The following is a 14041-nucleotide window of genomic DNA, read 5'->3' as shown; positions in this document are numbered from 1 at the left end:
CTGACATGAGGGTCTGTGCACACTCCATGATCCTTCACTTGATTTTAACTGAGTAATGACCCACTATACGTCAGATCAAGAGGCCATTACCAAAGCTTAAACTGTTATTATCATCACACAAATAGCTAAGATTATATGCTAAATTTGAAAATTTAAACTGTATGGGTTTTTTTTTAGTCAAATAATCAAGTCTTTCAAATGCCTCCAGAAGGAGTGCCAAAGGTGGAGAAAGCAGAAGCACTGCTAAACTGTGATTTGTATCTTTTGTATACCCACCCTCACATTTTCCACCAAGAGCACTGCATTTTAATGCCTGCCTTTAATTAGGAGAGTTTTATGTTTTTGTTCTATTCTCACTTCAATTTCCTCAGTAAAAGAACTGGAGAGATCGCAGATGTCAGATTTTTTTTCTGATGGACATAATCAGGATGCTATCATCGCCATGCTAATCACCACAAGAAGCAGAGAAAGAAAAAAGAGAGGGGAGGAAGAAATGATTTAATGATTTCCTACAAGAATATGCTGATTGCAGTCCGTCTTCTCAATTAAGATCTATTGTATGTGCTCTACTTCATGCGCAGACACTAAAGCATATGTGTGCATGAGCGCACACAGACAGAGCTCGGTTGCAGCACCACAGGGGGCTGACCGCTGGAAGCTCCAAATTAGAAAGAATTAATTTGGTTGGAAAATGGAGCTTGATTGGTGACAGAAATCAGGCTGCTGCACATGTGTGCATATATATGTGTGTGTGTGTGTGTGTGTGTGTGTAAGAAAAAAGGAAAGGAAAAACATGTAAAGAAACATTTTTAGATTTTTTCAAATATAAATGAATAAACAGAAATGGTTTAATTATATTATTATAGTCTTTATAGTATTATATAGTCTTGTCAGAATACAAGCTATGATTTCCACATCTTCCAATAGCGGAATCATATACAAAGTATAAAAGGCCAAGATGGTGGTGTGTGCTCAGTGTTTGGTCTCATGATGTTTTGACACACAGTGCAGCAAGTTAGAGCTCATTAAGCAGACAGATGCTGAGAATATGTCCTGGATTCTATGAGGAGAGGGAGGTCAAGCCACTGCTTGGACAGAGACAGAGGAACTCCTCAGAGGTTGTGACAGGAAAAAAAGACCCTGCACAATGTTAAAATGCTATTTTATTTCTTCACTGCAGAAAGAAATCTTTACAGCTATGTACAAAAAAACATTATTAAAAATACCCAATTAACATTGGAGAAGCAATTACCAAACGTCAACCAAACTGTCCGACTCTAAGTGCTGTCAACAAGACGGCTGCAGAACCCTGCCGACTTATGCTGCTCTCCCTTGTTGGCCTGAGGGCACAGTCAACAATACACTGACTCCAGATTCCATCACGTGGTATTATGTGAAGTATATCAGAGATCACAGCAACACAACAACTGACACATCTCTGCTATAACATTAGAGCTGATTATTTCTTTGTTGATCATGTAAGTTATTGAAGTGTAAACCTGTGACTATGAATGTATGAAAGCAATCTTGCTCAAAGACATGCTTGTGTGTGTTTACATCCATACAAGAATGTATGTTGCAAAGGTAAGGGGTCTCAACACATGGCATGCTGCTTTGAGCAGCAGGATGCTCCTGATTGAACAGGACTTAATCTATAGGTGAGGACTTTTCATTTACCCATTTACCGTGTGTGTGTTTCTATAACAGAGCGCGTCCCCTCTTCCACTGATTACAGAACACTGATATGGATCTCTCGTAACAGATCCCACGGTGCTGAGGCTTTTTCACAGCCGCTGACAATCTAAAGTGAAAAAGATGCCATGATGAGCTCACTATCTATCAGGAGCTGTGAAAATTCAAGAGCTGCTTTCATGCCTTCACTCCTGGATGTATAAAATGCACAGTTCAAAGCAGAAATCAACAAGCTCACTGTAACGTAACCAATCAAGAAGTGGTGCATGTAGTTTCATATTTATTTCTTGTTTGTTTTGTTTTAATCGGCACTGACAGTTATTAAATATTGTTTTTTTTTGCAGTCTTTGCTCTTTCTGTTTCCCCCCACCAGGTCCATGTCTTATTCACACAGACAGACACACAATCGTTTCATCTCTGGCTGATCAGCTCAAATATACACATAAACCAGAAAGGATCTTAAATGGATTAGCCCAAAGGATCTGATATCTCCCCCATAAAATCAGATAGCACTGGGGGGGGGGGGGGGGGGGGGGGGATAAAAGATGATTTGGTTCCAAGCAGCAACAATGAGGGAGCTTTTCACACTGCCTTCCATTATGTTTTGTAAAGACAAGAAAAAATAGTGTTTACAAAGTTTGGTGCTGTAATTTGGTGCTGACATGCATTTTTAAATGTACAATTGTGTATAAATAAATGTATAGTTTCTGTTTCTGTAAGTGCAGCTTGTCTACATCAAGTAATCTTTACAACTCTTGCTTTAAATTAATCAGGGATATCACACAAACATAACTGGTTGAAACCCCCCAACCCCCCTCAAAAAAATCTACATCTAAGTTAATTTCATCATATGAAGAAATTGAATTTTCTCCTCTGCAGCTTAGGCCTAATTCATGTCCTGATGTAAATGAAAAAAATAGAGAGAATTACATAATAAAGAACACTATGTGGTAAAATACATCAGGAAGGATCAATGCAGTGCAATTAATCTGTCAGGTCCTGGTAAATACTGTATGTGTTGTCATGTAATATATATCTTAAACCCTGCTGACGCAAAGCAGAGAAACAGAACAACAATGCTGTCAAAATAACCAAAAAATGTCAAGTGTTTATTTTTTTTTTTGTATGTTTAGGAATAAATAACCACCTACACATATGTCATTATGTAATCTTTGATATTCGTTGTGTTGTCTTTAAGGATTCGGAGTGTAGTATAGCAATGCATCTATTCCCTTTTTAGCTTAGTGTTTTCAAAGTAATCCCCTGCTAGCTGTTTCATGGTACTTTTAAATGAAAGCAATATAAAGGAGAATATATTTTACTTGCTATTAAAAATGGTCATACAATTTAAAATCAGAGTTAATGTTCCAAAACTGACGCTTCTGAAATACAATATTTGTGTATGGGATACTATATGGGTAGTTACACGTAGCACTTAACAGGGAGCACCCATGGGAATCTGTGGAGAAAAAAAGCCATTCCCTGGATATTAGGTTGTGTGTACTGGCACATACAAACAGTTGGTGGGTACATTGTATATTGCAGACAGAAAAACTGAGATCCCTGTAGTATTAAAAATCTCAAACACTCCAGGCTGCACTTGATTTTCCCTGGAGGGCACACCAAGCCTGTAGCACATCACATAATGCAGACTTGTGGAGGCATTTGAATGTGTACTTTGTCCTCCTATTCATCATCTGACTGTAACATTTTCCATATTTTTTTCTGTCTGTGTCAAAGTACCAATGATAACTCAACAGAAAATACAGTACAGTTATACTACATCATATATTACTAAGTACCAAACCAGCATGTGATTATGTTTTTCTTCTTTTTCCCTTAAAATATAAGAATCTCACAGCAGAGCTCATCACTGCAGAGTTGCCTTGTAACAAATGGTCAGTCGCATTTAAACCTTTCAAAACTTGTAATTGAGAAAACTGCAGCAAGTCAGGAGTTATAATTTAGAGGCACACAATGCCTCATTGGGCTGCTAATGTGAAGAGCCTCCCAACGGGTTCATTAAAATGAAAATGGTTTGAAAGAGTGTGTGTGTTTGTGTGTGTGTGTGTGTGTGTGTTCGCTCACATAAATGCGCTCATGTGCACATAACCAATAGGTGTGGTTTTCTCACACATGTTGGTAGGGTATAAAAATTAGCCAGAGGATGCACATCTGCTTCATGTGTTTGATGGAGTCAAGTAGAGGTAGTCAAATTTGCACATTTATATTCCAACAGAGTTTTCACACACACAGAAGTGCTGCTATTGTGCCAGATGCAAGACTTTCTCTTAATATGTGCCACATCTGGTTCTCATCAGGCCCGTGAAGCTTGGTTGTGTGAAGTCTTTAAACTTGTCCATAACCTCTTGTTTTACTGATGGTCACCAGGTATCTTCCACACTCGCTCTGCCATGTTTGAATTCAGAAGCCTAAGAAGACGCACCCCTTCTTTAATCTTGTTCTTATGGACCCCTCTGGATGTTAAGCCATTAAGACTAAGGTAGCGGATGAATGTAAAAAATACTGCACATCTAATGTGCAGGATGAAAAGCGAAATGGACATGTGCTCTGAGGAAGATGTTTAATGGACATCTGATGTTTCATTCATCTTAGCTTGACTGCTACATACACATAGGCTACTTTCACAGCTCATTTACTGCTTCTGGAAGCCTGATAGATTCAATCACACACACCCAGGTGTGTGCGCGCACACACACGCACACACACGCACACACACGTAGTTATCTGTATATTAGACAGACACATTGATAGAGAGATGCTGAGCCCAATGAAAAAATATAGCCAGAAAAAAAAACAGGGAAAGTAGTAGGATAGTTGAAGACATTTTTACGTACAGCTGCTCAAAAAGGGAACCACTGACAGCACAATGCAATCAACTAAAATGTCAGAGAGAAGTGGCCCATGAGAGGCGATTGGGCCTTTAACTGCTCCAATCAGCAAATGGCGCTATGAGGCTGTCTACATCTGTCAAGAAAAAACATGCTGCACATAGGAAGAAATGGTATGCTCCTGTGTGACAGAAAGAGACAGAGCAAAAAGTCTGTGAGTATGTGTGAGAGAGGGTGATCTTTAACAGGGTAGTGGAGAAGTTACTTGGCCTTTTCAGTTTCAATCACAGCCATTCAGGATGATGCTGTTATATAAGTGCCAGTGTCCTTCAAAAAAAAAAAAAAAAAAAAAGACAGCAGGAATCATTTGGCCTTTACTTAAGATGAAGGATAAATATACTGCAAAGATTTTGGCCTTTCATCATCATCACATTATTCTTTGACTACCATCATTATGAAGAGAATTGGAGAAAGAGACAAAAGAAGAACTGATGGAAGAGTAATTAGGAGGGGAAAAAAAGCAAAAAAGTAATTCAAAGGTGGGGGATGATGATAGAATTAAGACTGTAGCATGAAATATATGAAGAAAGTAGCAAGAAGAAGAAGAGGTAAAATGAGCCAGTGGAAAGAAACCAAAACTTCAGAGCAAGGAATATAACGTTTAAAGACTGAAAATGTTTCACTAACACTAAAAAAATTGTCAGTATATACACATTTTCTAATTGAGACGACAAAAAGGAAAGTGTGGGAAAGACAGATGAACGGAGGGGAGAGGAGAAAAGAGTAAATAGGCTACAGGAGCCACACAAGACAATGATAAGTTAAAGACCATTCTTATCTTTCTTTATGTAGGTTAATTGACTGAGGAATTAAAGCAAAAAAAAAGATAAAATTCAATTCAATGCATCGACGTTAACAATAAAAATGGCTGGTAGCATATGAAATGATTCTTAACATACACACATACGCAGGCCAAACTAGTGTGTCTTCTTAGTATATTTCTAATTATCAGTTAATTGTTATTCACTATCATTAGGAGGGTGGTTTTTTAATTGTAATGTAGCCAAGCAGAAAGCCTACCTATACATGTGGGGGACAATTAGCCACCTCCATTAACCCCTGGTTAATTACAACCTCCACTGCTGCTTCCCACAGCACTTTTTCCCACTCTTTCTTACCCCTCATCTCTATCCCCGGGCCTTCATCCCTCCTTTTTTTTTATTTCTGCCCTCATTTCATTTATCTATGGACTGAATCCTCCTTGATTGTTTGATTTAAAGTATCTGTTGTGAACTTCATGAAAAAAAAAAGTTTTGATCATTATATTTTTCTGGGTTATCATTGCCCTATTTCTGCCCTCTATGTCCTTCTCTCATTCTAGTATAATATTTTGCTCCACTTCTTTTTTTTTCCCAAACTAATTTTTATCAGGGGTGACACTACAAATTATAAAATAGAAGGACAGCTGCAGCTATATGTGGTTTAAAAATAGAACGTACCAAATTTGTGGCATGCTAACCTCAACTTAAAAAATGTTCTATTTGCCTGGGCTGTATATTACTTTAATTAAAGCCCTATTTAAGTTGATGCAGGGTGTCACGTTTACAGCACTGCATGCATAGGAAGCACCAACAAATCAAGGCCAGAGTGGCGACTTCTACTGTAAGAGGGCAGCCCATGCCACGCTACAACACTTTGCACAGCAGTGGTATCCAAAGCACAATCAGATAGACCAGAAGTAAAATGTTGCTCACTGAGAGATGCAACAGCACCTTCATCTCAGATACTCACATAAAACCTGGAGTATGTTGAGTGACCAACTCTAATCATTCTAGAAAGACTGGGAAAGTCCCATCTACTGATGAGATTTGTGGCAGTAGGACAAGGGCTTGAGAGTAGGAGTAAATACAGAGTATAAAACAAGTACTGAGACACTAACACGACATTTGTGGGAGACGCGCTACAAAAGAGTGATTCATACCACAAACTTCAAATAATGATTCACAAGAACAACTAGAAGACAAAAGAAGAACATTTAATCCCTCCACAGTCACGTGACTTCAGCCCCACTCAACATTCCTGAAAAAGAAAAGCTCTTCATAACACTGGCAGATTATGCCAGGTGATACACACCTTGCCACTTAAAACGCTGCTGTCACTGAGGCAGATTTTGCTCGTAGACATAATAGAGTTTTTGCAAAAAAACAGGTGCAATCCCTTCTCTTGGCATGAAGAAGGGAGCACACTCAAAAAATGTTGGTTGGCAAGCAGCATCCACCTGGATTTCACTGGATATTGAAAATGATGTGACTGTGATAGACCAATCAGTCTAGACTACTTAAGACTACTTAAATATCTTTTTAACATCTAGCATAATCTGCCATTCTGTTGCCCCTTCTTCTCCTGTTTATATATTAATATGCAGTCTGAAAGCAGAGCTCTAATGTGCCTAACTGTTGGGTGAAAATGGTAATAATGGGTGATAACATGTTACTCTTAATACTTCCACAGACAATGAATTAAAAAAAGAAATAGAGAGGGAAAATGGCAAAACAGATTTACATGATAGAAAATGCACGTCTCACAGACATGCAAAAAACACACAAAGAGAGAAAGAGGGTTAGATAGAGGGAAAAAAAGGAGAAAAGGGGATAACAATGTCCATTGTTCCATTAGGGAAGACAATAATGACTGATAAAATGAGGTTGCTAAAGAGGACACAATGGCCCTTAATTGACTCATTAGGGAAAGAGGAGAATGAACTAATGAGTGGAGAACGAGTGCTGCGGTTAAACTGCTGGGTAAGCAAAACAGAAAGCCATTTAGTTTATTAAATCTAGACAAAGCAATATTGTTTGTTCGCAGAAAGAGATAGCACGAGAGCCTATCTGGAGAAAAACAAACCGGGGAGAAAGAAAAGGCCCGGAGTTCTCAGGTATTTTAGTTTCATTTATTACTGATGTATTATTATCTTTGATGGTACTTCTGGGTGAAATAGGTGGTGCAGGTTTGTGTTTGTACGTTATGGAGACATATATTAATTTACTGACTTATATCAGGAGTAAGGTTTAGGAGGTGCCCAAACAAAAGCCCTAACAAAATGATTGATTCTAGTGTAAAAAGGGTGTAAGTCAATGTTCTGTGTGTGTACTGTGCATACCGCTAAATGTTCCAGGATATATGGTGGGTTGGTCATACCCAGCCTCAGCATGGCCCCTTCAGGAATTTCCTCCACCAACCTCCACAGCAGAGTGGGCAGGTCTGTCCCTATGTCTCTGCCATAAGCACCGGTGTCCTCGCTGGTCAACCAGATCTCACACACTCCCTCTGTAAAGAGACATACGTACACACAAAAACAAGAATGAAACAATAACCTGCGTCTCTTTTCCATGAAGTATATCCCTCAGCATTAGTTCTCAAGAGAGTATTCATTAATGTGACTATACACAGCACAGTAATTCTTAAGGGAATCGCATATTTACATTTCATTAATTAAATTGAAAATCACATCACCTGTTGTAGGTAGGTAATGCAAAACCTACCTCAGGTATGAGGGTCAAATAAAGTTCAATTTGTTTGTTTGTGAAGCTGCATCATAAGATTTTCCTCCAATAAACACACTTATTTCATAAAAGATGCACCACTTAAGGACTGAACTCTGTTATCAAGTATCCTTTTATCTATATAAGAAAAGTATGACAGCAGTTAAGCTGTTGTGGCATTGTACAAGCTTCTCTCATGTATTGTCATTTATTACCTTTTTGAGGCCTCTGTTGTCATGCCTACATGCTCAGAGGCTTTCGTAGAACCCTTCTCATGACAGTCACTGACAAGTATTAAAAATACTCATGTTGTAAATGTGCTTTGCAGGAATGTGAAGGTCACATGCACCAAGAGGGGATGATCTACCAGCTTCATGCTAAATTAGAGCAACGCTCGGTGCTGGAGCTTAATGATCTAACTGTCATTTGGCTGCAGGTCTGGAAATGGTTGAGTGTCTGTTTAAGCTACGTGTTAAGACATATTATATCATGCAGGCACACACACACACACAAAAAAGACATTCATTCCCACTTGCGGGGCTGTGCAAGTACACACAACACATACGCACAAATAAGAAATACACATAACCATCATTATCATTAGCTGTGCACAGACAGACAGAAAGATGCATGCGGTCATTCAGATAGCAAAGATGATGTTTGGCTAATTGGACAGTGTGTGTGTGTGTGTGTGTGTGTGTGTGTGTGTGTGTGTGCATATGTGGGTGGTGAGAGAGAGTGGGAGATAAACTGTGTGTTCAAAGGTGCGCATGGGCCAGATAGATTAAAAATGACGACAGTGTAATTGTCTGGAGTGGAATGAAAGAGTTTGCTGAAGCTCATCATCATTGACATTAAGATGCACGAATGATTTCTGAAGCCAGCCACGTCAGCCAAACACCATCAGAAACATCCATCAATCACACATGCTCAGATCCGACACACACACACACAGAAATGCGGTCAGGTTGTGATGTTCATTTGCCTTAGTATGTAATTAATGAAAAGCATATTTCACCTTGGAACAATACTCAACGATAACCCAGTTCATTAAATTCTTTATCAGTTTATAATTCATTCAATTTATTTAACTTAGAATGTAGGCTTGGTCTCAGCATCGTCTCCCATCACATGTATAAAAGCTATCTGTCTCCTGCTGACCACAGAGAGCTTCTCTGCAGGACCAGGTCAACCACCCTTCAGGGACATGTTATGATCTGTTAGCACTGATTTGTATTGAAAGAGAATATTTAGCAACATTAAGACAAATGTTGATCTGCTGCAGAGTTTTTCCCCCAATTTACTATATTTATCTCACTTTTCCATCCGTCCACCTTTCATGGAAAGGTGGTGACAAATAGCAAATTCCCAGGGCAGCTGATGTCAGCTCTTTTGAGTTGAATTACACCAATCCCACTGCCAAGTCAAGGCCCATGACTGCATCATCTGCATCCCAGGAGTAAATTCACCACACCAGCACTTTCAAATTAACAGCTCTGTCTCAGAATAATGTTGGCCAAGTGGTCTGTTAACACAAGGCCAGGCCTACATTAAAATTGCCAAAGAGCCAAATGGCTCCTTCCAAAACAACATTCCTGTGATTCCAATCACATAATTCTGCCAAGATAGTAAGCCTGTGTATTGTCTGCTATTAAACAGCCCCTGTGATTCCTGTGCTAATTATATTTTGAGCAGGATGATGCTTTGTGAAAGGTCTCTCGTGTTTACCCAAGGCTACAGCTATACACACGTCTCCAGATAAACGCAATAATCTGCCCAGTAATTTGCCCCTTTGACTTGCTGCCCGATTCCTTTTGTAAAAGGTGTGCCAATGGTGTTATTGTTGGCCAAGAATGGAGAGAAGGTATCCAGCAGGAAATGTCTGTTGTGTCTACCTTCTCTCCATCTGGTCCAATAAAAACTGCACAGCTGCTTCCTTTGGTTTTGGTTTATGTGCAGTGGAGAGAGAGAGGTTACAGTGCAGGGTTAAAATCTATCAAGAATGACAAGAAGAAATATCTTTCACCTAAAAATATACTACTGTTAAATAATAATCTTGTTGTTTTATCAGTTAAAACTATAGTGTCATGTTGTTATATTGACCTTTAGTAAGCAGAATACTAAACCAGCACCAGGTTAGTTTGCAAAATGTCATCTCATGTCCAGTAGCTGACCCTGACCCCTGGCCTTCATGCTTCAAACCTCAAACTTGATTTTACTGTATAAATAACATGTTTACACTGATAATGTGCCATTGTTATCAAATAATGGAAAGCCAAATGTTTTAAAAATCAAAATCGACAAAGGAAAGTTTCCGTGCAGGCTGTGACCTGTGCATGTTCACATTACAAACCCTTCACCTTTGGCTTTTTCCATGTTACTTGATGATGTAGATTGATGTCACAGCAGGTGTAAACAAGGGTGGGGAGCAGCACATTTTTTCCTAAAAGCAATTAACATTCACTTAACATAGACACAGCAGTGCGGATAGTGAGGAGTGAACGAAAGACAATGAGGGAGGGGCCGCGTGCACAGAAGGAAGCAGTTGTACGTCTGTTGAAGGTTCCATTTGTCCGTGTCCAAGAATAACAGTGCAACAGTATGTCTGACAAATGCCAAACACATATCAGGCAATAATCACTTCAGCCTGTTTGCTGTGAACATCAATGTGCTGTAAAATGGTAAGGCATTGGTTAGGAATACAGTTAGAGTTGTTCATCTGCAGAAAATGATTGTCTGTTACCAATGATGTGCCCTTTTACTATAAACGGAAAAAGCAACCGAAGCAAAAGGCAGCGAGATAAAATACTAACATAGGTGGCAAAAAAATGTTGAAATTTGCATTCAAATCAGACAAAAAACAATTTGTTGTCAACATAAAACAACTGAAAAGAGAAGCAAAATGGAAGCATCTATCGGATGTTTGGACTTCACTGTATGTGTGTACAAGTCAGTCCTACATATGGATTGTGTACTCTTTGCCTTATGCCATATGGGTTCAGTAACCGTACTTATCTTAATCCCTTTGCCATCATATACATTTTGATTGGCTGCCACGGGCTATAGTGTTTAGCAGATTATAGATTAGATGCACATAAAGATGATCCTATTAAACTGTATTCAAACCCTATTTTCCACAACACAAGTCAACACATGGCTAAGCAGGTTACAGGAGTGTGAAAGAGAGAGCAAGAGGGGATTCAATGGTTACGTTTTAATAAAAGTTTTTTAGAACATTACCATTTAAAATATATCCAAATATATGAACATATATTAATATATAAATTCATTTTAATGCACTTCAATGCACAAAAAAATCCAAACAAATAAAAGTATACAGACACGCCCCTTGTGCATCACACTGGCTTACTTACACAACATGCTTAGCTATGTGCTACTTTGTGCCACAGCAAATATGGACTTAATGGAGGATAAGAGGATCATCTTCAAGTGCATATAATCTGCAATCTATTAAACATTATTACTCCGGGTGTGCAAGAGCCTGTCGAACTGGATCATACTATCAGTCCTCATCCAGAATCAACCATAAGTTCGTGAACTCTGTATCCTCAGTGTGACCTCTCTCAACTCGCTGTTCTTGTTGGTTCCCATGGAGACCAAGAATTAGACAGAATATAGATATGCACAAACACACATCCGGCCCCAGCAAGGATAGAAGAGCGTCAATATGAACAGTACATGGATCGATATGTTCCTTCTAAAGTACATCCTGTCTGTGCGTGCCCAGGAATTCACATGGAGGAAAGCAGAAAGAGCCAGGACAGAATGTTTATGAATCCTGTCTAATCAATACATAGAGTGGTTTTTGACTTTTTTACGTAATAAATCAACTAGATGCTGTTCACAAACATAACTCAAGATCGATAAATAGCCAGCACAAGCAGAACATTTGCAAAAAAGAGTGTTAATATTATGATTAATTAAAATATTAATTCGAATTAATATGACTTTTCAAGCCACAAAACAAGGCTTCACACATGTCAAGACAGATCCCTCTGACATGTAAAACAGAGACAAAAATGCATACATTAACTGCTGCTTGGAGCTATCAATTCATTTGTTCAGCATGAATATGTATCAAACAGCAAATTAACGTTGTCTTGAAGGCATATGTATTTGGCCTTGCAACAAACTATACTGTGCTTCATAAACACCCTATTAATTTAAGGCTTTCAAAGAAATGATTCACCACTCTTTTACATGAAAGATACACACACACACACACACACACACACACCTCATCTTTAACCATGCAGCAGTTCTGTGCAGTGGCACTGACTGGAAGGCCTGTCTGACCTTCAATCACATTAGTCCCTCCCACTCAGCCCCCCCTCCTTCCCATCAACCACCTCCCTCTGGCTGTCTGTCTCTAGCAAGAACCCCATTCCCCCACCCACTCACCACTGCACAGCAAAAAAAATGATTCTGAAGGAAGAAAGACAAAACAGGTGCTGTGTGTGGTGGTTGAATCAATAAGAAAGAGGTAGAGGTGTGCATGAATATTACATAGTATTTGAGAATGTTCAACATTTAGTTAGTTAGTAAATTCAGAAAACACACTTAAAAATCTGTTCACAAACTAAGGGGTTGTTATTTTAATTGGTGTACACCCCTCCTTAATCCCTGCATCCCAACATAACAAGTAAACACGCATGATGTCATAACACCCCTCCATTTAATTTGATATTTCTCTAAAGCAGGGATTTTTTTAGGTTATTAAATAACTCACCGAAATTCATAAACTTTTCTAATGATAATTTTCACACATGCAAGTAGCTACTTACACATATACACAGTCACAAATCTTTCTTCAATCCCTGCCACACACGTTTACACACTGCGAATCATGCACAAACACCACATACAGAGTTTAATTGCAGTAATTAAGCAGCTTAATTTAGAGCAACAACTGTTGATGTGGCGCGTGGGTGTCTTGGCAGGTAGCATCATCATCACGGATTAACCCAACACACACACACACACACACACACACACACACACTTGTCTATGCAAATATCCTCTCCTAGGCATGTTTACACTAAAGACATGCGTGTGCATGCACATGACATGCAGATGTTGCATGTGTGTGCGTGTGTGCATGCACACACGTGAAAGTACATGCATGACTTTAATAAACAGCCTACACAAGTCTTAAAAAAACACATCAGCTTTAACCTACTTTCACATAGTTTCTAAACTACAAGCATGACCTTCTGTGTGCGCCTTGTTGTGTATGTGAATACATCAAAGCTTGTATGAGTGTGTGTATATATGTGCACATAACAATGTATGTGGTATAGGAAAAAACATGCCATAGCATATGTGGGTCAGACATATTGTATGGATATATCAAAAGTAATTGGCAAGAGGGCTCTTAGAACAGTCTGTGTGTGTGTGTACTGTATACATATATGTGTCAGTGTGAGTATGTTATAGAGAGTAATAGAGGGAGAAGTTGCATCCACTCTTTCATCTTTTCTGTGTGTGCTGCCAAAGAAGAAACATCTTGTGAAGCTTCCAAAGTAGATGGACTGCAGCATATAAGAGGGACGGGGGGATCTGTGGGGACCGAAAACAGCCTTTTCACTGCCTATAGTGCTCAATGCCTACGGTACTTCTACTGTGAGTCAGAGGAAAAACAGTAAATTAATAGACAAGGAAATATGGAAGTGGGGGGCAGTGACTAGTGCTCAGTAATGTAATGATTCTGTTTCACTGCAAAGAGCAGGTTGTCTTATAAGTTATCAAACTATATATAAATGCCAGAACAAAGATTGAAGAAATGTAAAGTAAAAAAATGAAAAGACAAAAGCTGGCAATAAAACACAAACACTTTGAAACAGCAGCCTGACTGACCTTATGTAATTTACAGTTCATTGATATAAAATGATATAATGCATTTGAAAAACTTCTTTTTTTCCCATGAATAATTCT

The 14041-nt window shown here is 38.8% G+C and overlaps 1 protein-coding gene across 2 annotated transcripts in view; it reads right to left on the bottom strand.

Moving 5' to 3' along the window:
- The window catches only part of cdkal1 (CDK5 regulatory subunit associated protein 1-like 1), a 168219-nt gene that overhangs the window by 67107 nt on the left and 87071 nt on the right, over positions 1 to 14041 (bottom strand). For both annotated transcript variants that reach the window (XM_028425708.1, XM_028425707.1), the window contains exon 9: positions 7705 to 7871. In XM_028425708.1, coding sequence (XP_028281509.1) covers positions 7705 to 7871 — 167 coding nt within the window. The remainder of the gene's footprint in view (positions 1 to 7704; positions 7872 to 14041) is intronic.

This window comes from Parambassis ranga, chromosome 16 (genome assembly GCF_900634625.1).
Source record: "Parambassis ranga chromosome 16, fParRan2.1, whole genome shotgun sequence".
Classification (NCBI taxonomy): domain Eukaryota; kingdom Metazoa; phylum Chordata; class Actinopteri; family Ambassidae; genus Parambassis; species Parambassis ranga.
This window is presented reverse-complemented; position numbering and strand designations above follow the sequence as displayed.